Source organism: Pezoporus flaviventris, unplaced genomic scaffold (assembly GCF_033815535.1).
Source record: "Pezoporus flaviventris isolate CSIRO_AGI_PZ_B2104156 unplaced genomic scaffold, CSIRO_AGI_Pfla_v1 ptg000083l, whole genome shotgun sequence".
NCBI classification, from domain to species: domain Eukaryota; kingdom Metazoa; phylum Chordata; class Aves; order Psittaciformes; family Psittacidae; genus Pezoporus; species Pezoporus flaviventris.
Window position 1 is genome coordinate 6816878 of NW_026892631.1, and position 27051 is coordinate 6843928.

A 27051-nucleotide genomic window follows, 5' to 3' on the forward strand; every position below is an offset into this window, starting at 1 on the left:
GCTCTGACAAAACTAAACAAAAATGACTGCCTTTGCACAAGTCATTATTTTATGTGCTTCATTTGGATTCAGTGACAGCAGAATATTGTGTGCTAAGGAACACGCTCAGCAGAATAAATAGTCCCAACTTGGGTTCTGTATTAAGCCCTATCTCAAAGCAGTCATCCTCACCAAAAAGTGACACAAAGTGAGCTGTGAGCAGCTGATACTATGTTCTCATGAGACAAGGCCCAAACGTGACTACTGATGCTGCCATACTTTAATAAAAAGTAGGATTTCTTGTGACAGCTCCTCCAAAGAATAATGATTGAGTGTAAGGACAGAGTCACATCAATGTCATTCTTTCAGGCAGATGGTGATCTTTATGTCAAAGAAAGCCAAAAGCTTGCTAAAGTTCATAATGGTCTCTGTCAAGTTAAGGGTTTTAACATTCAGCCTCTGCCCTATCCGCACTTCAAGGATACTATTTTCCAGTCACAGAAAAACATGAGGGGTGTTCAGCAAACTGCACTGGGTTTGTCCTAAGAAAGCGGTTCACCTTCTGTTAGGCCAGTGTGATAAATCTTACTGGATTGGAAAAATCCAGTAATATAATCCTTACTGGAATGGGGGGGAGGGAAAGGAAAGCATCAAAATCGTTTTAATTTGCGCCTCAGTGTGGAGGAGCTGTGCTTGATGTGACATGCCCCAAAATTCAGAAAGCAATGCAGCTGTAACAGGTTTAAGCTTTCAGTTATCACAACAGCACCTGTTCACCAGTACCGATGGATTTGGAACAGGTGATCAAGTATGATCCACTATGGCAACTTATTTTATCTGGAGTGCTGCAGAAGTCTCAGGGAGGGAAAATCTAACATAAGTGGGGCAGGCAGAAAGGGGCCACACATCCCTGTCTTAATTCCTTCCCAGATTTCCTATATGAATGCCAATTGCTGTAATGATCCTTAGAAATGCTCTTCTGGGGGTGATGAAGCATCCTTTTTATCCTGCCTGGACTACCTGCAAGTAAATAAAACAACCCCTAACAAACAGCATGGTTTTTGAGACCCAAACGGCCACAGGACAATTACTGTATCCTGTGAAGGTGCGTGGCAAGTCGGGTCACATCACAGTTAACTAGTTAACTTGTACATTTGAAGTCTGAGCTGATAATACTCAGTGAGAATCATTGATACTTGAAGTCTCACTGCAATTTGCTAATAGAAAATTAAAATAAGCATGGAAAACTACTTTGGGAATCTAAAAAGACACCCTGCCCTGACTCTGTTGATTTGGGTAGAAAAAAGTCTGTTCTAGATTAACCATTTCATAAATCATGTCCAAAAATGTTGTGTATGTAGACTTGACAGATACTATATCTGTGGCGCTTCGTAGCTGTTTCAAGATCAGTGTGGCTTCCTGAGAAGTCTGAGATCATGCAGTGGTCCTATTACCCTCCTGAACGGATGGCCAAGTACCTACCAGCTTCTGTGTGAATCACAGCTTTCCCTCCAGCTACCTCCTGCTAAGTTATCAACCTTTTCCTGTTGAATGTCTTCAGCATGGCTCCAGGCTGATGCAGAGTAGCAGGTCACAGTGACAGATGGACCTTTAGCTAGTGGGAGCTAGAGCCACAGCTGGGGAAAATGCTGATGCTAACACACCTATCAAAATGTATTATTCCCCTTTAGTAGAGAGGCAGTGCACTGTGTAGCATGAACCTCCATGTATTGTATATATGTTTATTTCTATCCATTTACTTACCTGCACTGAAGAGACCTGTTCCATCCAGACTTTAAGGAAGTTCATTTAATGAGATGAAAAAGGTATGCAAAGAGTAATGTTCATACAGTGCCATGCAGTCCTTGACGTGTCTTCTGCATCTCCAATACCCCTGGTGCTGAAGGCTGTGTGGATCTCTGAACGTTAACCCTACCCTGAATCTGAATGGGATCATGCACCTGAATCATAGGATTTGTGAATATCTCAGCCTTAACCCTAACCCAAACCCTAATGTAAGTGACATCATGGAGATGAGGCCTATGTCATGAGCACCGTGTCTGGCCCACAGAAGAAAGGTATGGAATGAGTAATGTTGGTGCTATCCTGTGCACACCTTTGCATGCCTTTTGCAGCCCCAGTGTCCCTGGAGCTGTAGGCTTTGTGGATCACTGAACCCTAACTCTAACCCTAATGTAAGCGGCATCATGGAGATGAGGCCTACGTCCTGACCACCATGTCTGACCCAGATGAGAAAGGTGTGGAAGGAGTAGTGTTGGTTCTGTTCCATACTCCCCTGGCATCTCTTTTGAAACCCAGGTGCCTTTGGATATGTAGGACTTGTGGATTCCTTAATCCTAACCCTACACCTTACCGTAACACTCATGTAAGCAGCATCACGGAGATGAGACCTACATCCTGAGCACCTGCTGAGAGACACCAGAAAGAAAAACAAATGAAATCACTTACTTTTGTCTTTTCCAGTTTGTAAATGCACAGCAATGGCTGGGATAGGTGAAGTTTGCCTCAATCAAAGCTCTAAATTTGCTTAAATCAGGAAGCTTTTTTAAATTGTATGTAGACCTTGCTCTTAGCTTCTTAATGAGTTCTAATCCATGACTTGGCAGGAAGCTGATTCTTGTCCTTGAAATATCCCTTTAAGAAAACATAAGAAAATCTTGGTAAAACGCAAACTTACTTCTTCTCGACAGTGGATATGTGTTTTGGACTGTCCTACTTTTTCTTGGAGTAGTGATTGCAAAGAGATCAGCCGGAAATGTACACTGAAAAGAGGATCCTGGGATTAATTACGTGTTCCTCCAGGAAACCTGAACTAATATCTATTGCCAATAACAATCAAATGATGTTAGTCTGGTCTCAGAAAAAACTCTCTATGTTAGAATTATCAGGGACATAAACCTTTAGTGCCATATGGTACTGGGTTTAGTAAATACCCAGTAAATACAACAATCATCCCTCAGTACTGCTACAGGATAAAAAAGACTGACGAAATCACAACAGAAGTTTGCTGCATGAACATCACATCAGGGGAAGGCTGCTGTGGAAAAAGCACTAAACACAAAAAGACGAACTCGCGTAGGGATATGTATGTGAGGAGAGGTTGGGATATCAGGTCCTGTACTCATTAGGAAGAGAAAGAGATCAAAGAGAGACATGGGTGAGTTGGTTCAAACTGTGAGGAACAAAAATAAGAAGACATTTCCAGAGGTTTGAAAAATAAAGACAGCACGGACTGAAGTTGAGAAAGGGGCGAGATTACAGGAGGTTTGGAGAGATGTATTTGTATGGAAGGCAATTACTGCATGGGATGAGTTATCAAAGGCAGCGATGGAAGCAGCAGCTACAAATGCCTTAAAGAGATCATTAGGGCTTTTAAAAGGAAACCCATTGTGCAAACACTAAATCTTGCCCTGTGCCTTGAAGGTGGGGAAAGGGAAGAAGGACCAAGGGTGCTCCATCTCCAGGCTAAGAAATGCTTGGGAACGCATCCCAGTGGCTCCAGGGTGTAACAGCTGGGGCAAAACATCCCCACATTTCCCTCACCAAGGCATAAACTGTGTCCCTTGGCTCATGACAGCAGGAGAGCACACTCCTTTCTCTGAGAAGCAACAATAAAATGAACTGCACAAAATCACCCTGTCCTCCCTTCGCCCCTGTGCTCTTATGGCCTGAGACTGATCCAGGCTGCGGTGTTTGCTGAGGGTGTTCTGCCCTTCAGTCTCCAACAAAAGAAATGAAATTTCCCCAATCAAGGAATTGGACTGACAATATCTGTAATTTTCTCTGTGCCCCCTCCAAGGTACAGTATCCAATTAATCTAATTAATTATCCAATTAATAACAATAAGAAGTCAGGATAACCTATTGTTTGATCTCTATAACCCAACACAGAATCACAGACTAGCTAGATTTTTATTACCATCATATTAATGCAGTAAAATGTCATGTGAGGGGGAGACCAGGTTTTAGCAGCATGTAATAAAAGTTCAGACAGCTGCTATGTACCATATCCACATTTGCAACTCTGTTCTAAGAAGCGAAATGAACACCAGGAAATGGCTCTGTTTGAACTCACAGTGAGTGATCGTTAGTTAGCTTGGGGTGGCCAAGTCTAACAAATCCATAGGCAGCTAGTAAAGCAGATGGTAAAGTCAGCAGAGGGTAAAGATCATCTTTGTGTCCATGCTGTGCCACAGCTGAAGCTTTGCCTCCAGGCTCTGAAGGGATATGCCACCTTCAACAACTGGACCAGGAACTGTGGCAGCAGAGGAGCAAGACTGCACTCCCCTACCCTAATGTGGGGCCATGACTTCTACTGGCAGGGTGAGTGCTCTGAACTTCTGCAGGTCAGGCTGAGAGTAGCCACGCTGTGGTCCTGAGGCTGTTCTGGGCCTGATCTGTTTCTCACAGGAGCTAAAAGCAGCAGCTGACAAGAAATCTTAAGCTATCGATACCTGACTTAGATCCTTGAAGAGGTAATTAGGATACAATAAGCAACCGTGATTGTTTCATGGACTGGCTGTTGCCCTTAGCATGCCACTGCCTAATAAAATATATATATATGTATGCACTTCTTATGTCTCAACAACTAAACAGCAGTTTTCTGCCTAAATCCACTAACAGCATCACTCATGGCATCACTGAGAGTCGGTGGGACTTCATAAGGGCTCATAATTCTCAACAAGAGCATGGAAAATATTTTCTTTGTCTTGTTAGCTAAAAATCTTTACTGAGTCCCAACCGTGAATAGGAGCATCACTTAGACTTAAAAAATAGCTAAAATGTCACTGGATCTCTGGGCATCTTTAAATAATTACATAAATATTAAATATATTTTTCCATTATTTTCTTCTTTTATAAAAAAATATCTTTTTTATGCTCATTATTGCACATAAGTTGGAGTGAGTTAGGGAAAGTGCTGTTGTTGGTATGTCTGTTACGGATAGTTACCAATACACCACTGACAAGCCCTCAAACAGCAAACACAGACACTGTGCATGTGGTTTAGTAACTTACTCAACTGAGTCACTACATGCAGACCTCAGTGCAGAGGTTCTCTGGAACACTGCTCTCTAGTTAGAGGCTTGATAAATTAAATAAGCATGATGAACAAGACAATAAGGTGGCAGTAGGAAATCAAACCATAAAGCATCAGTGACTGGAATACATGTGCTTGTACTATTATTGCTTGGCTGCTAGTCATCAGCCTTGACAGCAGCCAGCTCAGGAACAGCAAAATGAATCTGACTTCTCTTCCAATCACTTCTCTTTCCCACTGGGAGTCTCTGCTGGATTAGCAAAACTACTGACCAACTGATGAGGTCTGAAAGGCACATAAAGAAACAGCAAGAATTGGCTGGTGGAGCACAGATCAGAGCAGAGATCAGCGAGTCACCAATCACACTGATTGGTGAGAAATATTTTCCCTGTGCTCTAGGGACTCAGCTGATGAGTTGGCGATCAACTGGAACTCTCCTATGGCCCCCATACATGGATTTCTCATTGAAGACAAATTGCAAGGGTAGGATGGACCACAGCCGTACCTTGCTCTGCACCCAAGTGAGGATACAGCCAAAGAACTCCAAAGGACTTCAGTAAAAGCTGATGTAAGCCACTACAGCTCTGGGAGCATCAGAAGATGATTAAATGAGACAATGTGGCTGAAAATTGAAGCTGTGAAATTCCAAGTTGGAAATACAGTGTATTTCTTTATAGAAGGAATACGTATAGGTGTGGGAGTAATTAGCTATTTGATTTCCCTGCCTACCGGCAGCGCTGAAATCCTTTAAAACTTGATGTCTTTCTAGATGATGATATTCTAATTCAGCGAAGAGCTATAAGCCTCAGAGGAACTGATTTACTGATCTGTGAAACTGTGCAGCCTGTACGAGGGCTAAGATTGGTGCTTTCTGACATTACTATTCATGTTTGTGTTTCTTCACACTATTTTAATATGCTGCGTTATAAAACAGAAGTTGGTATAAATTGACTGTAGAAAACTGATTCAGGAAGATCAAGAGTTAAAACATCTTGACATTCATTCTAATAAAATAATGCAGTCTGCAACATAGATTTGGTTGCAGCAACACTATTTGTCCCAGCAAAGATATGATTATGGGTCAATCATTTCCGTACGTGCATTCCTGGTGTACACTACAGTGATGGATAAGTAAGAAGGCTCTTATCCTGATCTCAGTTAGGATAAAAAGGTAATTTCCCATCCGTAGAATAGTGGATGTATTGGTAATGGAACAGAAAACTTCCTACACAAATATCTCAGTGTTAGCAATTGAACTACCAACAGAATCTGAACTACAGCCAAATCAATTTGATAAACTTCCAGAATATGACTGTATCAGCTACAGCTTGCAAAGAAAATGCATTTACTTTTGACTACAGGAAAGAATGCTCTTCAAAAGGAACATCTATGATCTTACTGCTCAAACGATGCTTCACAAGCAGTCTTTTCCAAAGAAAAAGACGCTGTGAGGGAGTGATAGAAGCGGAGCAGAATGCAGTAACCCATATCACATATAACTCAACTCTTTGTACCACAGGTGCACTGACCATCACAATGTGGAAATAAGGCCTTCAGAAGAGCTCTGATCTGAACTCCAGACATTATTCTCCTTTTGTAGATTTCTAACCCCTCTAACCTCCGTGTAAAACCTTCCACCAGCTCCAGTGACTCCCTTTCCGCCTTTCTGGTTAACTCTTAGCCCTCTCTGGACATCCAGGGTAGATGGGCTCTGATGAACTGATGAGACAAAATATGACTCCCATGTCTCTGCTGCAGCTTTTCTGTGTTGTGCCTTGTGCTGAGCACACAAGCAGCTGTGCACACTTACGGGTGTTTTCAGACCCCACGGCAAACCATTGAGGTAATGGTGACTGAGATCCATGAGCATTCTTACTGCAGGATTCTCTACTGCTAAGGTCCTTCTTTCTAGCTTACCACCCACCAAAGACACCTTCCTGCAACTGCATGAGATATACCTCATACCTAGCTATCCCTGTAGGCTAGGGAATTTATCTTCAGAATTAAGCCTTAGAGATGCAGGGGCAGATCTTCAGTGGTGAGCAATTCAGATTTAAGCACTGAGGACCCACTCACCTGTTCTTGATCTTGCTCAACCCAAAAAACTAAGCATTTTTCTCTGGAAAAAAAACAAAGCAGATCTATTCTCTTACAGAACTTAATCAGCTGTGGAGAGGAATCTCGATTTAAATTCCCTGATCCAAATACTCTCCAAAACTTGAGGACAAAGTAAAAATATGGATCTAGACTGAAATTTCACTTACAGCTTCCAATATATACCTCCACTTTTGAACTCCAGTGTTTATGAGATGTTGAGATCCGGACTCGCATTTATATGTTCTTCTCTACTCTCTTCTAGGGAGTTAATAGTGAGAAAAATGGTATCTGAATATTACTTACAAAACAATAGGCCCACTGGCTCCTTGGAAGACCTCATTTGGTAGTCTTTCGAGGTTGTGATTATCACTTAGATTTCTGAAAAACCACAAAAATATTCATGCTAAAACAATCTGAGATGAAAACAGCCCTTGTAGCAGTTACTACCTTCTAATGATTGCTTTTGAGAATAGTAAACAACAGAAATTGTTACAGCTCATCCAGGAAGGTTCCATTAAATGCATGATCCTCTATTTCCCGAATCCCATTTTTATTCAGCCATCTGTAACAGAGAGAAAGCTTTCTTATTCCTGCTTCACAACTATATATAAGTATATAATTCACATCCATGAAAGGAACCTCAAATAAAATTATTAAATGCATATTCAAATGGTGACATGTCTATAAATTCTAGCAAGTAGTATCCCAGGAGCTGGAGGAAGGCTTTGGAAAGTAGACACGAGCAGGGCAGATAGGTACTACCATCAGAGATGATAGCTGGAGCAAGGGCAGAGCTGATGAAGTTGCTGGTACTGGAAGCAGTGGGGGAATCAGTGAGGCTGTTCCAGCTTAATCCCAGGACGGGTGAGACCAGGATCTTTCCTGCTAGTGCTGTTGGTGCCACTTAGTTTTACTTTATTCAAGATGCTTTTTAAACACTGGGCCACAGCTTAACCTTTGCCAGGACCGAAGTGGGGTGGTGGTGGTGCCAAACCTCCCAGGAAGCAGCTGATTCCTCCTACATCTGCTGCCTTGAGAAATTACACTCCCTGTCTGCTCTGCTGCCCCAGTCCCACCTCCCAAGGCTTCCTCCCCCAAGAGGAGACAGAGGTATGAACCTGGGAATTGAAGCTCCTGGGGCTTTCTGCCAATTTGTCACTGAAGTGCATTAACTAATTAAGGTTTAATGTCCTTCCCTCTCTTCCCTTCACCATCCTAAACATTTACATTTGGGTCAGTTATATTTATCGTCTTTATGATGCAATCTTTCATCTCGCTTTAAATGTCACTTTGCAACTCACACCCTCTCCAACAGGCAGTGACAGGTCTGATTGATGGCAAAAATGGGCTGATTTAATTAAACTGTCAGCAAACCTGGATGTTTTAACTCACACTGAATGCTGGGAACGTGAGTGACCCACTTAGATAAGGTCTGAAGTGGTGAGCTAAGGTCAGCATGAAAACCAGTTATGGGGCTGGCTGAAAGGATTACCCTTCTGACCGTGACAGGCAGATGTACATAGCTCTGTGTCTATAATGTCTGTAAGGTCAGATGAGGAGAACTGTCACCGTCCCCTTCACTTGCAAGCGCTAGTAGGCAGGAGTTAAGCAGGCACAGATGAGAGACATGTCCCTGCTTATAGCATTTAAAACATTTATTATATTACATTGATCTTGTCCATTCATAACTGTCAGGATGATATATATGCTTTTAATCACAGATTAGCATTTACTGCATTCTTTCACTGAACATGATGCTATGAAATGAGATACTAAGCTTGTAAAACCAGAGTCACTGTTGCCATACAGTGTGGACTATATAGTCCCATCACCTGGCTAATTGAATTCAAACAGTAAAAAGAGTAAAAAAGGATTTTACCTAAAACCCAAGGCCTCATTATAGTACGCAGAGACAAGTTTCTGTTGACACAAACTCTCCTCTCCCTTCCAGCCTTACCAACTCCACTAACTCTTACATTACCAACAAGTGACAACGGAGGCAGAGATGCAGAGCTTCCTGATTAGGAAAGCCTAATCAGGGACTGTCAAAGCACACAGGCAGGGCCTCTATCCAAAGGGAGAACTATAGCAGAATCAGGACATTATGTGACCAGGTGATGGTGGCCAGTTCTCCTTGCACACATTGCAGGAAGCAGGGCAAAGCATCCACAGCTTCTTTGGGCAACCTGTGCCAGGGTCTCACCACCCTCACAGGGAAGAACTTCTTCCTCACACGTAACCTAATCTCCTGTTTGAACCTCTTGTCCTATCACTACACTCCCTGATGGGGACAATACTGATGGTCTGACCTTGCTCTCATAAAGATCAGTGTGAGCCCATTCAGTCAATCAGATCTTGCTTGTCTACTTCAGGACGTGAAGCAAACTGCACACACACACAGAGTGGGAAAGTTTTCCAGTCTGGTCACTGGTTAGGTGAAACGAAGACAGCTTGTTAGCAAGCAAACAGTAGGTTTTGATATACCAACAGAAGCAATCAAAGAAGTCAGATCATTAAAATACATGACTGTTCAAGTCAAATGTAGAGTCATCTAACCATGCAGCTTGAAACTGTGTTGTGAACTGGCCTGTATCAGTGCATTAATATTGGGTGCATTTCCACAACATCTGCATATATTTTGCCAGAGTAATAAATGCCTTTGAATGATGTGTCTGAGTGTAAATATTTATGAGTCATGCTATCCTTTTGAACACAATTTGTATCACATGGAGCTGTTGTTGTAGGAGGAATGTGTTTAACCTTGGCATCGGTAATTTCTAAATATGCTGTATGCTGTGCTTCTAAAATAAAGAGTAGGATTAGAACACAACAAAAACTCACAAAGGCATTAATTTTTCATGGCAGGCTAACAGAATACCTGGATTTCAGGAACAGGGAAGAAGCCTAAAACCTCAGGTTGAATTTGGAAACTTATGAAATAGTGCCCATCCCCTAATACCCTTGACCTTATTCAGGACAAGAAAAAAGAGCCAACAAGAAGATCAATGAATTTTCTAAGTCTTACTCACAGAATCAGATTCTCAGAACTGAGGCCCATGAATGAATTCCTTTCAATTGTACGTATGTTGAGATTGTCTTGAATATCCCTGAAAAATAAAATACAGTGGAAACCATTGGATCGTGTATACAACAATAGATATTTTTGTACCTTTGTGAGCCTTTCAATACTGTACGCTATTTCCACCACAGTATTTTTCCACGTATACAATCTGAGGAAGCATTACAGACGAAGGGTAACAAGTTAAGGTTTTAAGACGTTTTGTCTGCAGAGTGCAAATGATGAGTTTTCCAGGTTAAAAAAAGGCTGGAGCAAAACGTTTCCAGGACCCCCCCACTTTCCTCCCAAATAGGCTGAAGTAATTAAAATGCATAAAAGCTTTGGTCTCATAGCCCTCATAAGGTCTCATAAAAACTCCTGAGGTGGATGAGATCCTTCAGCAAACGAACTACACAGAAAACGCAAGCTGAGGGGCTGCTTCCCGCAGCCTCCCAACCAGAAGAAGGAAGTCCCCCCCCCATGTCAACAGGGTTCCTTAAAAGCTTTGTATGTGCTTAAGAACTTAAGACCCGGGACCCCTGTCAGTGCAGTTTGTTGAGCTGACAAGTAGGCATGTCAGTCTTTCGGCAGTTTTGACTAATATAGATGTACATTCTGTTGCTTGCTCAAAATAGACCTCAAAGAAGTTAAATAGGATTACTCATAATTTAGCCTGAGATACGGTTGTTTTCATGCTGTTTCTGTTGGAAAGCACAGTATGAAATAAATTATCTGAAAGCTTGAAATTAAGTGCAGCTCCAGAATTATCTCACGCTGACAGCTGAGTTTGGCCACAGCTCTGCATTAAGTGATACTTACACAGAGGCCTCATTCTGCAAACTGAGGTCAGCAGAGGTAGGAGTAGGGAGGGAGTGCTGCATCCATGCAGTGAAGTGTATCCTTTTGTTAAAGACCTGCACCAGCCCTTTATAAACATCTGTGGCCAATCAAGATGTATCTTTGGGACTTAAAATACTGGCACAACTGAAGCCAATGGGAGTTATCTTATTGACCTCAGTGGGGCCAGAGTTTGAACCAAGGTCTAGTCTGGGACTCAAGCAGTATCAAGTCCTACCTATTCTTAGAGTCATAGAATAGTTTGGGTTGGAAGGGACCTTAAAGCTCATCCAGTTTCAACCCCTTGCCACAGGCAGGGACACCTTCCACTAGACCAGGTTGCTCCAAGCCCTGTCCAACCTGGCCTTGAACAGGGATCCCTGCCAGGGATGGGGCAGCCACAGCTTCTCTGGGCACCCTGTGCCAGTGCCTCAGCACCCTCACAGGGAAGAATTTCTCCCTAATGTCTTATCTAAACCCCTCCTCTGTCAGTTTAAAACCTCTTCCCCTTCTTACAGCAAAGTGAAGTGTTTCATCTGAAAAAAAAAAACCCAAACCTTTTGCTCAGCAGGGCACAATCATTCAAGTCTAGTTAACACTGATGATAAACATATATAGGTATATCTATTCCTAGGAGGAATCTGTTGCATTTGCTTGATGGTTTTGAGGAGCCCTGAAGTGCAGTTCTCAGAATTACTTATATATGTGTGTATATATATATACAGATATATACATACTTATATATGTGCATATATAACTTATATATGTGTATACCATATACTCAGGCACCCCCCTCTATGTTTTCAATGCATTTTTATTTCTACCAATGGCCATTACTACAGCAATTGCAGGATTAATGTTTCTGCAGCTTGAAGTCTAGTCACAGACTTGGCTGTGCAGAACTTTGCCTGTGCATTAACAATATATCTTGGTCAAAGGAAGAGAAGAGATAGTCGCTTGCTTCCTTTGTGTTCTGGCTGCAATTATGCTAAGAACTGATTAAAAACCTTACATCAAGGTATTTTTCAGTGAAAAAAAAAAATCAAGCTTTTTCTGATCACATTTTTTACTCAAAATCCCCAATGCTTTTACGGTGAAAAAAAGCACTTCACACAAAACTTTACACAAACATTTTTTCCCTGCTGCCACCAGACTTTTCCATAGGAAAAATGTTCTCTGGACAGTTTTACTGCCAGTGGCAAAGAAAGAAAAGGGTATGGCAGAGTTATTCCCCTGTGTTTTCTTTCTGGTTTTTACTCTGTGATGTGGATACCTCTCCACAGGACACAGCTCTGAGATCAACCCTTCCCATGCAAGCCAGAGAACGGTCACCAGGTGGTAACGCATTTCCACTGCCACCAGCCCGGTTTGGATTTCAGTTGGTGAAAGGGGAGTAAAAGGCTGTTACCCACCCTCTGGGCCACCCAGGCACACACTCACAGCGTAGTTAAAGGAAGAGCAGTCTGTAAAGTGCAAGTTAGAATGCTTTGTGGAAGGGAGACCTAGAGAGAACTGAGACCTTTTGGGCAACATCATCATCGGCCCTAGATAATTACAATCCAAAATCTACCACATGAAGCTAATAAGCAAACACAAGAGGAACCACATCTTGAAAGAGGAATCTTATCTTCAAAGGTTTTGTTGGAGCAGAAGACCATTCAAAGGGAGCTTTTAAAAGTGAAAACCAGACACTAAAACTTACAGCAAAACTTTATGGAAAGAGTGCACCTTATGGACAGCAGGTAAAAACCGAAGGCCAGTGTTTGATATCAACCTATTGGAGAGAGAACAGATGAAGATTATTCACTCTGCCCCAGGAGCAAAGCAATAATTAAACCAAAAGTAAATTGTACTTAAAATGGCGGCCAAAAAGGCAGTTTAGCCACAAATGGGAGAGCTGCCCATAGGACTTGAAACTGTAATGTAAAAAGGCTCTTCTGCAAAGCACAAGACTGAATTCTGCCCCACTGAAGTCAAGGGAGAAACCCTACCTTGGATCATTCCACAGTCCCTCCTGGTGATCCCAGGGAACTGTCACTATTAATTTCCCAACCATATTCTGAGAAACCAACTGCACTGACACAGGATAATTATTTTCACAGTAGCTTTTCCAAGACAAAACTCACCCCAATTTTAACCTTCTATCTAGAGGCTGTATTAATTCCATTGGCAGTAACATTATTTCATGAAAGTAAGAGAGAATTAGGACTCTTTATACCCCAGCACCTCCAATAGTGGCAAACTGAACATATGGGACTGCTTCAGCAGTTTATGTGACTCAAAATGGGCCTGAGCCACTGTATTTATCTACCTCTCCTCTCCCACCGCATTAAGCATCACTGTCCATGAAACACCATCCTAGAAACACTGACTGTGAAGGAGAGCCCTGCATCCACAGGTACCCACAGAGCTGTACCTCATCTAATCTAAACAAATGTTGTTACCTAGAGTAGTAGCCAGTGCTGGGCAACAACACTGCCATGCAGCAGGAGATGCCTGGTGGCTGCTGATGGCTGGAAGGAAGGATGAGCACAAGAGGGAGGAGGAGCTGGACCAGCCTGGGATCTGACCAGCTGGGAGTTTTGCCCAGCCATCAAAACGCCTCATTTCATCTCACCAACCACCAAATGTCTCACCAACCAAAGAGGAAATCTGGGTTCTTCAAAGTTCAGTTGTAGCCCTGTATTTTTAACATGTGAGATGGCAGAGAAGGTAAACTGTCACTGAGAATACCGGTTCCTTAATGAATGTGTTAGTAGTATGTGGAAGGTATTTTTTACCCTGGCACTTACACAGAACAATATTCTTTCACTACTGGATGTGATCTGTTGGTTGGTGGTTTTTTTGGATTTATTCCCGAATAGCTGAACGGTGATGAAAAGCACTATTTGAGACTGGAAAAAAGTAACAGAATTCATTTGATGTTTATTATGAACATCGATTATTTCAGGAGTGTTGCAAACTTCCAGGTTTCATAATCTGAGCTGAAAATGAACACCTCCATGTGACAAAGCAAATCCTACATTTGGGCACTCGGGGTGACACAGAGGTCCATAAAACACTCATTCACTTGGGTAAGTACTGGCTCTGAGCTCCCCGAGGTGGTACCTGGTGATCCTCGGATGTTGAAAAGCTGCCGTGTTCTGTTTCATCTTATCACAAAATGTAGCAGATTGTATGCAGGAAAAAACCCTTAAATATAGCAAATATTCAAGAAGCCAATTTGGGAAAGTTGCTGAAATGTCATGGCTATTCTGTCTCAGAAGTCACAGTGGTCTGACACTGCATTAGCTTAAAAATAACAGCTGTCACATGTGACCAAGAAAGCTCTACAAAAATGTCTTTGAAAAGCTATTACTTATAGTTAAATAGAAAGCATGATTTCACATAGAAATAGAAAGCAGGGACATTTCACAAGGCCCTTATTACTTAAAAGTACCTATACTTTGTAAAAGGAGTTAGCTGAAAAAATTAGAGGCAACAGAAGAACCTGTACCTCTTCCCTTCCAGCACTTTAAAGCACACTCTCTAAATAACAGGTGATGTACAGGATTTTAGTTGAAAGCTGCCTTTAATTTTGAATGAGTCATATTCTAGAAAAGAATGCAATTCTTTTTACAAGCCCCTTGTTAAATCTGAATTACAACATGCTTTTCCTCTAGTTGATAAATGAAAAAGCAAACTGATGCCAAGTAGTGTGTGGCTATTGTAGGACAGTGAAGACACGAGAAGCTTTCCTCCCTTGAGGAAAATCTCAGTCCTCATGTTGCTGTAATGAAAGGTGATGATACTCTAACATATGCTATTCAAACTCTGCTCCCAGTTGCAACTTACTCCCAACACATCAAAATGACAGCCTGGGCTTTCACCACGTGTGTGAAAAACCACATTCAAGGCCTTGGCTGATGCCACAGCCCTGATCTTTCCAGTAATCCCAAGGTGTTCAGGGCTCAATTTGTACTGATGTCAACTGAGCAGCATGAGATAAAGAGGAAAGCAGCTTTGACAAATCATTACATACTGAAGTAAATCTACAGGTGGCACAACGCACTGATTGCACAGAGCGGTGACTGAGAGTAGGAGAGGAGAGGGTGCTCTTGCCATTAACTGGAGAAAAAGAACTAAAAAATATTTAGTTAGGCTGCAGCTTAGATCTTCCCTCTCCTTTTATTCAGCCAGCAAATCCCAGAGGCCTTTAAGTGGATAATCTTGTTAGAATGTAGATAATCCAATTTACTGAGTATCTTTCCTGCAGGACAATTTTGTCAATATATTTACCATTTAATGTATACATCCTTAGTAACCTCACTTTAAACAGGTGTCCTCTTTAATCTGAGTGAATCCCCGCTTGCCATGCGTAAGCAGCTCAGTAAGAACCTGTTTCTCAGATGGTTGATGGCTGCTTTCCAAAGCATTAACTGCCTTGCTAGAAAGGCTTACCGGACTCAGCACTTCAGAAAACATAGCACCATGATCAGCAGAGAAAAAACTAAATCTTTCAGAAGGTAATTCCTGGAAGATTCTCACTGTTTTTCTCCAAATACAGCAACGTCTGCTCTTTTGGATGCCAACTGATGCCAATTGGTAGGGGCTAACTCTGACAAAACTGGGAGCAGTTTACCTCATCAACTTACTGTGGGTATTTGTTGACGTGCAAACCGGAGGTAGGCAGAGATAAACACAACAGCACTCCCTTCTGTGTCTTTTAATCATGCTGGTTACTTTCTATTGCATGTGAGCCTGATTCATAAAATCACAGAATGGGTTGGGTTGGAAGGGACCTTAAAGCTCATCCAGTTCCAACCCCCTGCCACAGGCAGGGACACCTTCCACTAGACCAGGTTGCTCCAAGCCCCGTCCAACCTGGCCTTGAACACTGCCAGGGATGGGGCAGCCACAGCTTCTCTGGGCACCCTGTGCCAGGGCCTCACTACCCACAGATCACTCCAGCAAGGGATCCCTCTGACGTATGTGTCCCAGCTTTCCAGGCTAAACTGAGCATGTAATCCATACCACCCGCTTCAGGCGCAAGGTCTTTCTTTAACCGTGAGGCTGCCATGCAAAAGGAAGGAGAGGAGCATCACTTCTGTTTATTGAAGAGCCAACTCCACGCAAAGGGTCAGCAATGCTGTGAATTTTGCGGTTTGGGTTTAGGTAGCATGCCAGGTACATGTGCCAGATCCTCCACAAAATAAGACCAGGCAGGCACAATCAGCTGCAAGACTTTGGAGACGGGCTTTGCTCTCCACAATGCAAACTATTTTGCTGATAAAATGCATGCTTTTTCAACCTATGTTTTCCCTGCCCTCCAACAATCCAGCTGTATGCCCTCAAAACTGATGTGAAAGGAGCGTAATGTTTAGACCTTTCTATTTTAGGCTGAGATTGCTTAATACAGAACATTGACACATCACTGTAAAAAAGGGACCAAAGGACACAGATTCCACATGAGAACTAATTCTGGAAAGGAAATAGCTTTGAGAAGCCATCACTACATTATTAAACAGACAATGCCACAGCTCTCCCTAATGAGAGCCAGATAAATAATCTTGTACCCATGAAAAGGTCAATAAGTTACCATTTGGAAGCAGTCTGTCTCTTTGGCTTACATCCAAGAAGAGCAATTAGCAATTCTCTTCACTGCTTCTAAAAGACCAGTGAGAAAGATTTTCTTTTCTAGGTTAAGAATAGTTCAGTATTGCATTTCTTCAGCATTTCTCCCTCCTTTGTGCTTTTGCCATACCAGCAATGATGATACAGGAGACAAAGGGAATAGGGTGAGCAGGGAACGTATTTGTATGCAAGCTGACAGATAAAACCATGTTAATGTTTAACTGCTAGTGGCTGTAACGAGCCCATGAAGCTGATGAGAGGACTGCCAAAGCTAGCCAAAGCTTCTTGCCTCCCCATAAATAAGACCTACTGGCTATAGAGTTATTTTTGAGGAAGCATGGGAAAAGCCTTGCAAGCAACACGTTGTAAAGGTGATTAAACTGATAGGTTGTGGTGCCTAGGCTCAGTATCAGCCATTAACACTGGTTAATTTCTTTTTTTAAGGAAAACTGCCAGTAAATATGTATTTTTCCATGAGATTTTCTGTGTTTTAACAGTTTGATCACAGCCAAGCACTGGTGTGAAGAATCATACTATGGGTCTCCTACCCTGCCAGATGCCACCACAGCTGGAAACTTCAGAAGAACCACAATGAGCCCAGCAACAGGCAGGTACCTGAGACCCACTGGTTTGGGTCCCACTACATCTTTTTACACCAAGATCAGAAGGTGCCTGTACGAGCTGTTCTGTCCAGTGGGTCAGACCAGGAATGGCTACAGAGGTCTATGGCAGGGTCTGCAGCAAGGATCTCTCTGAGCACAGGCCTCCATTTCCAGCTCTGCTGCCTTGATGTGGACTGTTTGGGAAGCTGGCATGAACCCCAGCTGGGGATCAAAAACACCATGTAAGCGACAGTGCGACCAGCGTCAGGTTTGCTTTTCCACTCACACACAACCCTGCATGTGGTCAGACAGCATCTGCCAATCCGTTTTGTGACAAGGTATTTATGAAATCACTTGCTATTCTTTCCTAACTGTCAGCAGTTAAAGGGAGAATTAGGCTGTGATGCAAAGGTCTGTTAGTTTTCCCTTCAAGGCCTTAAAACTCATATCATTTTTATCAGCTCAAATAGCTGCTCATACTGTTTCTATCCACACAGATGTCCAAGCCTTTTCTGAATTATTTTAAACTCCAGTCCCACATATTTACAACCTTTTACTTCTGTATTGTACTAAAAGAATATCCACAACACAACAAAAGACCTGAAAACTGGACACAAACCCCATCAATCCATTACTCCGCATCTTGCCTTATGTTCTCCCTAACTGACCCTTCCTGGCACATCCCAGCTAGGTGAATATTAGGACTAGGTTACCTGCAGCAGCTGCTCTTTTGCAGCCTTCCATCAAGTTTTCTGCTTTCTCTTAATTTAACACTCCTGTCCTTTCAAACAGTAAAAACTTTCTGCAAGCACCAGTGAATGTCACAAGGGGATGGAGAAAATGGCAGTCTACAAAAAATGTGCCAAAGAGAGCAAGAAGGTACGACTACGTAGAAAGAGTGACCTGAGCATGATGTAACTCAGCAGCACACCCAGCTCATTGCTACATGCATGGTTCTGCTCTTGATCCCCGTGGTGTGAACTGCTGTAGTTCCACTGAAGCCAAAGTTGTTGCACTGATTTATATCCCCAGCACAGCTACCTCAAACCTTGTCATTAGCATGAAAGACACATTCACCTGTTCATCTTTGCAGCAGTAAAACCTGCATCTTCTGTACTATCTATCATTGTATAAGAGTTGTTTAGGTTTTATTTTCCAACCTAAAATGAAGGCATAAAGGGGATACAGCATAAATCCATTAGTGGAGTAAATATCGAAGATTAACTTTATCAATGTAAATCAGAGAAAGCTTTGGCGCAAAAATGAATGTGAATTAAGTGGCCATAAATAAAAGCAGAGGAAATATTTTAGTCACCAAGTCATTGAGTTTCTGGAAAAGCCTGCCCTGGGAAAAAGAGAGAGAGCAGGGAACAACAGAGAGCATCAATAATGTCAATTAAACACTTAATTAATGGGATACATGGAATGGAGCCAGTAAGAAATAGGATATAGTCATCTGGAGAGTAACTTCCAGTCCTGTATGCCCATAAGGGAGAAACCTTTAAAAAATCCCCACATGTATTTTCCTCTGATTTCAGCTAGCGAGTAAAACTAGCTAAAGAGGAGTGAGGAATGGTCAGTTAGACAAGCAATCCTCTATATTTTTCATCTGTTGCTTCTATAGGTCATAGTAGTGTGGCTGGAATTGAAGTTATGTACAGGTAGGATCTCCGAATGCTGGAGCTGATGGGTATGGGAGCATGGAATGGTGAATGTTCAAAAGAGGAAGCACCCACTAACGTCTAGAGAAAAACTTCCACTACTTCAGATGCTTAAATTGGGATTTAGCCTTTCCTCATGACCTGTAATTTCTGTGTCACACACTTACATCACTGAAATGAATGTGTTCATTAGTATATTTGTATTTCTTCTACAACTCTGTATGAGATGAATATGCTCTCATTCTTTCTACCTATATGTAGACCTGACAACTGTACTACCCACAGCAGCTTGTTCTGCGGATTCTACATGGGAGAACAATCACTGTGGTTTTGTTCATAAATAGCCAGAACTATTCAAAGACAGTAGTCACTGCTGAATGACTCAGACTTGAAATAAAAGGAAAAAGGCCCATGGTTTCTCCTCATGACAAACTTAAAGCTTTGTTTCCCTACCGTCAAGACAAAATCTGTATTTCAGTTATACACATACAAAAGTTAAAGTTTATCAAGGCGCCTGGGGAATTTGATAAAGCACTTTTCAGTCAAAATTCTGGGGAAAGTGACAATCCTACAGCAACTCTAACCACATATTCCACTTCAAAGAGGGTTTAAACTATGATGGTTTGTGTAGCACTAAATACATCTCATCTCTTAAAGTCCAAATCTCAAATCTTAAAGTTCAAATTCAAAGCAATACCTCTTGGCAGTTGTTGAGCCCAGAACCTGTCAAATACTAGTGAATTTCAGAGACTTTAAACACTCATTAGCTTACTGGGAGTTATGCCTATTAGACCACTGGCCTAATTTCATCTTGTCATCTCTACCCAAACAGTTAAGCACTTAATCTTCTACACTCAAATGTAGAAATCATGATCAGGCTTCTTAAATGAGTTGAGAATAGAAGGCTTCTTGAAGAAGTAAGGCTTCTTCTATATGCTGGGAACAAAAGACTGGCTATGTGTGCTCAGGTGGATGGGCATACAAAAGTTAAGTTGATGTACTGCTGAGCGTACATGCCATTGTCCAGCAAAGAGCACCATGGTGGCTTATTTAAGCTACGGCCATTAAACTCAATTAACTTTAAAAGGAGTTCATTGGACTTCACTGGGGTTTTAAAGCAGAGGAGAGATTATTAGTCACATTAAGATCACAAGCTAAAAGATGTGAAAATATTTTTGAGGGATAGTTTATTCTAAAGATGGATTCAATTATCACTGAATTTTGATGGCAACGCCATGGGAGCAGATGTGGCAACCATATTTGTGCAAATGGCATTCTTGATGAGGCTGGCTAATGAAATAAGGTTATACCATACATCAGTACATTGTATTTTTAGGGTTTGAATCATCTCACATCAAGTGTTAATGCATACCATCGCTATAGCACTGCCATTGCTAAAGAAAAGAGAATTTGAATGTTTAAGACAATGTGCATGAAGTATAACAGAGGGCAGGGCCATAGTAAAGACAGATGAGAAAGATCTTCTTCTCAAAGCTCTCAAGAGGAATTTCCACCTAAGCCCTTTTTAATAGACATATAAAAGGCCCAGCTCCTTTTCTCCTCACTTAGTTTCAACCTGAGGAAGGCTCAAGGATCTTGTGTGTGAGACTACTCCATGGAGGTTATTACCTTCAGCTTTTGTGAGGACTTTGCACAGGCCTAGGCGTGAAAATGTGGATAGAGAACGTGCAACTACTAGTGAGGAGAGAGCCTTATCCTGCCTCATCACCAAAAGTGGTCAGCATGCGTAGACAGAAACACATCTGTATTGTTCAAAATAGCTATAGTACTTGCAAAGAGTAAAAGACCTTACAAGTATCTGAGGCTCGGAAGGTATTGGAAGGCATCCTGATCAATGTACACGAGGTTGTTGGCTTTCTCAATTCTTCTGTGGAGAAAAAATGAAACACCGGAGAAGATACATCAGTATATTGATCTTAAAATATCTGTGGTAGCCCCATGATGTAGCGGTACTATACGCTGAGATTTTCTTTTTGACAGCAGATGATGTGCAAGGTTTCAGAGCAGCCTTCCACAGATCAGCAGACCCCACCACTTTTTGATATTGGCAGTGGTTTGAGGATAACCTTCAGGATCGCCAGGGAAAGAAAGGAACAGTTAGACACGAAGACAGAAAAGACAAAGGGGGGTTTCAATGTTCCTGTATCTCTATGAATTCTTCAGAGCTTACCTGAACCAAGCTGCAAAATCTTTGCTACTTGCCTATAATGAATCTTTATAATTGTCTCCTTTGAATTTAGATTGCTCATTACTTACATTTCATGTAGTTGGGGAAGGTCGGAAAACACATTTCCCTCTATGACCTCCAAGGCATCATTCTGTGAGATCTCTCTGAAAAATAATTAAAAATCAAAATATTTCAAGGCATGATGAAACAGAGAATGGGCAAGTGAAAAACTCACAAGGAATTTCTTCCCAGGTTACTTGTAAGTTTTAAAACCAAGTTGGATATCAGATAAGAAAACAGACCCCAGAAACACCGGTGAGCTGCCACTAAGAAAAACACCAACAGTCAAAAGACATCTTCTGAGGCTGAAGTTTGTAACAGCAGCCCTGCGCCTCCTGCTGTCACAATTCTTTGTGTATTAGAAGTCACGTTATATGCATCATGGGCTACTGGATCACTGGCATCACTAATTACTGATAGAGTTTTAATGAAATCTTTTCACTTGGTGAAGAAAGAGGGGGGGAAATAAAGACCACTAAAAAGCACCCAAGGAATATGACGAAACTTCAGCAGTAGGATATGCTGCTGTTTTGACCCAAAGTAAACCATAGATATTAACAATTAAGCCACCAGCAGACACATCCTTATTAACAGGAGCTGGAGACCACAAACATGATGAAATCTTCCATACCTTGGAGAAAACCCTGTTTGATCTCATCTGTATACAGTTAATGCCCACCTACAGGCACAGATCTGCAGAACAGAAATTGCCAGTTTTGTGTTATCAACACACCAGAATGCACCAGTATACATTTCTTTGCTCCCTTAATTTGTGGGATGGCAAAGAGAGGGCTCAGGCTCTTGTGTGATTTAGAGCTCAGCAGTTCTCCTGGTCAATCAAGCAGGAGCTACTGCAGTGCAACCTGTCCCAGTTCCATCCCTTAATGCTGGCAGTGACCAGGAAAGCCAACATAAAGCCAGCTATGCCAAAAGTTTCTCTACTGTGATTTGTGGGAAATGGTGTCATTTTCCCAGGCTGTGGTCAGCTGTAGGAAGCAAAATTTGTAATACAGATATAATTTGGTGGTAGTGTGACAGTCTGTTGGATTTTAACGGCACAAAGATGTGCACATCTTTGGAGCGAAACCTTGGATGAATGGATTGCAAACTGCTTCTGGATCTCTTGTTCTTCTGAAATTATTATGGCTGCAAATAGATTTGACCAGGCCTGAGGTAAAACAATAGATTGCAATGTTAGGTGCACAGTCAAAAAAATAACCACAAAAAACTATTGCAAGTAGTATAAAAAGCATTCCACTTCCTTCTGAGTAACAACTGAACCTGATAAATTACCTGCACACTTAACACTAAACAAAAGCCTTGTAAAAGAAGGTAAGGTGTTCTTCTGCTTTAAAAAATGCCTCAGTGGTTTGCTATTTTTAAGTTTACTACGAAGCTTTCCCTCCTGTTTCCTCAAGGATTTTTAGGGAAGAAATCAAGCTCTCCTCTTCACTGGGAGCGCTAAACTGACTGGAGAACAATAAAAGTACATGAGGACTGCCAGTAGGTTCTTGGTAGAGCGCAATGAGAACTGGGTCTGTTTAGCAGTGCCGAACCACCAGCTCACAGGTGAACATGTTCCTCTGTATTACTTAGGTTTCAGCAGCAACAAAATGCTTCGCCCGAGACTGGGATCCCTTCACACCATGCAAGGCACACAGGCATTGCAAGGGATGTTTCAAAAACATTCTATTATTTTCCTGTTTTTTTTTAAATAATTATAATTTATATACATAATTAAAATAATTATATATAAAAGATAGTTAACATATAAATATATATAAAATACAATTTTACATATAATTACAATAATAATATTACAAGACACAGGGAAGAAGCAATCACCCCTGTACTGTATTTACATCTTGGTACAGTTTGCTTGCTTAATTATAGTCCAGAAGATTCAACAACATGGGAAATATCTCATACTTTAAAGGTTTGAGTTGTTTTTTCTCGTGCTCTTTCTAGGGGGTGAACAGTATATTTGCCATTCCCCACAACCTAAAAATCAGCTGTCTACACAGAAAAGGTTTATTAAGAAACCACGTTACAGTAGTGACCTCACCAGACAGATAGGGCTGTTGAGGGTGACAATTCCTTATGATCCAAGATGTTATCTAACTTTGGAACGTGAATGATATACCTCTCTTAATGGAATTCTTAGAAGCCAATGTTTTGGCTTACTAAGTGTGGGACAGGTTATGGGCTTTGTTTTGGTTCAAGAAATGGAAGAAAGTCGAGGCTGTTCAGCCTGGAGAAGAGAAGGCTGCGTGGAGACCTCATAGCAGCCTTCCAGTATCTGAAGGGGGCCTATAGGGATGCTAGGGAGGGACTCTTCATTAGGGACTGTAGTGATAGGACAAGGGGTAACCGGTTAAAACTTAAACAGGGGAAGTTTAGATTGGACATAAGGAGGAAGTTCATTACTGTAAGGGTGGTGAGGCACTGGAATGGGCTGCCCAAGGAAGTTGTGAATGCTCCATCCTTGGCGGTGTTCAAGGCCAGGTTGGACAGAGCCTTGGGTGGCATGGTTTAGTGTGAGGTGTCCCTGCCCATGGCAGGGGGTTGGAACTTGATGATCTTATGGTCCTTTCCAACCCTAACTGTTCTATAATTCTATGATATAGATCTGATTAAAGCAGCGCATGAGCAGGCCTTCTGGAAGGCTCGGAGAACACATGGATAAGGAAGGAATGAAAGAGAGGTAGCAAGACAGGAGTATCTACATTGCCTTTACAAGATTCAGGTTTTAAAAGATTATTTCTTTTTAAAGATTACATTTTTAAAAGAATTAAATAATATTCATATAAGGGGGTGTTGCAGAGATTTGGGGAATGACCTGACTTTCATTCTCTATACCTGTTCAGGCTGTCATTTACGTAAGAAGGATAAACTAAAAATATCACATTCCACTTAAGAGATCAGTCACGCACTGTGAACAACACGCAGCACTCGTCTGGGGTTTGGTTACATAATTTCCATGCACAGTTTACTCATATCTAGCAAAAAATGCACACCCTGCTCATGGAAAACCCAAAGAACACTATCTTGGATATAGGTATCTCTGGCCTTAAAAGTACAAACCATTGCTGCTCACATCAAACAACCAGACTCAGATCCTCTGCAGAGAAGAGCAAATAATATCTGTAGCAGCAGCTACAAACAGAAAAGGGAGATTCCTGCCTAGTATTTGTGCAAGTGATTTGTCTTACAGTATAAATACACACAAACAGATGATTGCTGGTAATGCATATCTGATTATATGTCATCAAGAAAGAAGATGGGACTGTTATTATGTTGTTTGTTTGTAATGAATGATACCATTAGCTCTACTGTTAGCTATCGCAGCAAATCCAGAGAGCAATCCGAGTATCATTTCTGATGCATGAAAGCTTTTGAATAGATGGTATGCAAAACAATCAGGGGCAATTGCTTTAAAAAACCCCAAACCTCCAAAACCTCAAACCACCCACTGGTTCCAAAATGCACAAGCGTCTGCCTAAGCTTAGTCTTCACTGCAAGAACACCTCTATTGAAATCAACAGTTGCCTTCGAAATCATAAACTGTTTACTCAAACACAGTCCAAAAGAGGAAAAAAAAAACCCAGTAAAGATGTCTTACAAAGGAACCCAGCACAGTAATTTTTATGTTTCTTCAAGGAGAATGTTAAGACTTCCAGGTGTGACAACATCAAATGAGTAAGGGAATTTGCCACCACTGTAGCAAACTGTAATCATTATTACCCATTCACAAGCAACTGACTGCAATGTAGCACTGGACTTGATGATCTTCAGGGTCTTTTCCAATCTAGTTGATTCTGTGATTTCCACTTGTGAAACCCAGAGCTAATGACAGTAGGGAGAGAAATGGAATACAAAGAGAAGGAGGAAGGTGCTGCCTACTGGCAGCACAGCCTTAGCTTGGTTTAACCTGCCTGCAAAACTGCCCTTAGGCAGGGCTGGGAGTGCATTTCATGACATCCGTGACGAGAGCCCAGCATGAAGCATAGGGAGTATTCCTCTTCAAACCAGCTGCACTCATGCAGTGTGACCCACAAAAATCAAGATACACTGAAACAGCCTTTTAAATAATTCTGTTAGCAAGGAATTTATAGTTTGTGGCAGTTTCTTTGTAGCCCTCCAAAGAAAATATCCCTTAGACTAATCAAAGTCTTACAGCAACAGCAAGACTGTACCATTCACAAACTAATGGTCTTGCAGCCAAGTGGTCTCATAGTTCAAAACAATTAAAGAATAAAAGACTATATGTCTTTTTTATGATAAGAATTCCTTTCAGGATCAGAGCAGAGCACACAGACAGGGATAGGATCAATTTTCCCGTTAGGAACTGTTCCTATTTCAAACAAATGTGTACACACCTCTATACATTATATACAGATACAGAAGTTTAACATAGAATAAGTGGAAACTTGCATGCAAGGAGGAAAGGATACCTATAGCAGAAGATTGGCTTAGAGGCAGATCACAGCATCAGTCCCTTTCACAGAGCCCAGGGACATACGCTCTTGAGCATGAAGACCTTGCAACACCAGCAGCAGGGATGACGTAGAGTAACTGATGCCCAACTGATGAGCTTGGCTGGGTGACAACCACAGTAAATGTGGGATATATGGATTTCTGTGTTTCATCTCTCTGTGGCAGACTAGCAGACGGGGCTGTCCTGTGTGTCGAGGTGGCTTGGATACTTGTTTGGTGTGTTCACCTTGCCCACAGACGTGGCATGTGGTGTGAAGGGAGGTTTTTCCACCCTCTCTAGCCACTCTGCCCTCCTCTGTAGTGCTCCTCCAGCTTTTCTTGATGCCCTTCCAGAGCAGGTATATACATGGCTGTACACTTGATTCATTCACTTTACATTTCCTGTGATACATCATAACAAGGCATTTTGGCCTTTTATCCTCAAGCCTTTGAGGCAGTGTTTTTGTGGCATAAATATCCTGTGTATTCCTGTGAACAATTTATTTTCACTCTACAGGTACCTGCAATTAGCAGCGATACTGGATGTATCAGCTACTCATTGCCAGAGCAGGTGGCCTCACTGGGCTCGCTGCACTGCAACAAATCAATAGCTTTGCACTGATTTAGAGGGAAAGGGAAGAAAAAAAAAGACCAACAGTTTCATCTTTCTACCTTTAACTATAAATAGAGCAATTTGCATAAATTCTGATCAGAATGAAAGAAAGAAGAGCTCCTTTACACAACTGTTTCTGTTCAGAAACAAGCCAGTGTAAAACCTCCTTTGGAAAACTTCCCTCTCAAGTGACAGCAAAAGGCTACTATGCTGATTTAAAGAGGTTACAAAAGAACAGCTATTTTTCTTAAAAGTATTAGAGACTTTTGACCTTTTAAAAATAGATAGTTGACACTTTCTGCTGCCACTTCCCTTGTGAACATGAAAAACTCGTCTCCCTACCACGATTTATTGAACACCAGGGAGTAACAGGCTAATATATCTTAGCAGTTATTGACAGTACAAAAATGAATCCAAACACTGACTCTTCTCATCATCTCTTTACTTTGCTGAAGATACACACGTTTTACTAACCTGACTAAATAAGCAGGATATCCATTTAACCAACTGAGCATTAACAGTGATTTCACACTTAGATCAAAATAGCGGATACGTAAGTCTTTGAAGGAGATTATCAGGAGGCACCGATACTGTGCCTTCCTGCCTTCTCCAAAGGGCATGACACCATGCTCTCAAATAAATCAATGCAGGCATGGGAAAAGTAAAATGCAAATTTCCACCCAGCAGACGGAAGCAAAAGGGATTTTGTTCCTATCGGTGCTTTAGCACCACGCCAGCAATCCAGATGAAAGTCTGTGGAGAGTTTGGCTGCATCAAATTAATTGTCCATGTAACAGTTTTAAATTGGT

The 27051-nt window shown here is 41.7% G+C and overlaps 2 protein-coding genes across 4 annotated transcripts in view; one reads left to right on the plus strand and one right to left on the minus strand.

Moving 5' to 3' along the window:
* The window catches only part of STON1 (stonin 1), a 230086-nt gene that overhangs the window by 166419 nt on the left and 36616 nt on the right, over positions 1-27051 (plus strand).
* The window catches only part of FSHR (follicle stimulating hormone receptor), a 76862-nt gene that overhangs the window by 3275 nt on the left and 46536 nt on the right, over positions 1-27051 (minus strand). For all 3 annotated transcript variants that reach the window (XR_009747211.1, XM_061475337.1, XM_061475335.1), the window contains 7 exons: positions 21183-21257; positions 20719-20793; positions 12732-12803; positions 10164-10241; positions 7628-7696; positions 7438-7512; positions 2449-2634 (listed from right to left, as the gene is read on the minus strand). Coding sequence is in view for 2 of the 3 variants with exons in the window: in XM_061475337.1 (XP_061331321.1) it covers positions 2449-2634; positions 7438-7512; positions 7628-7696; positions 10164-10241; positions 12732-12803; positions 20719-20793; positions 21183-21257 (630 nt within the window). In the remaining variant the exon portion in view is untranslated. The remainder of the gene's footprint in view (positions 1-2448; positions 2635-7437; positions 7513-7627; positions 7697-10163; positions 10242-12731; positions 12804-20718; positions 20794-21182; positions 21258-27051) is intronic.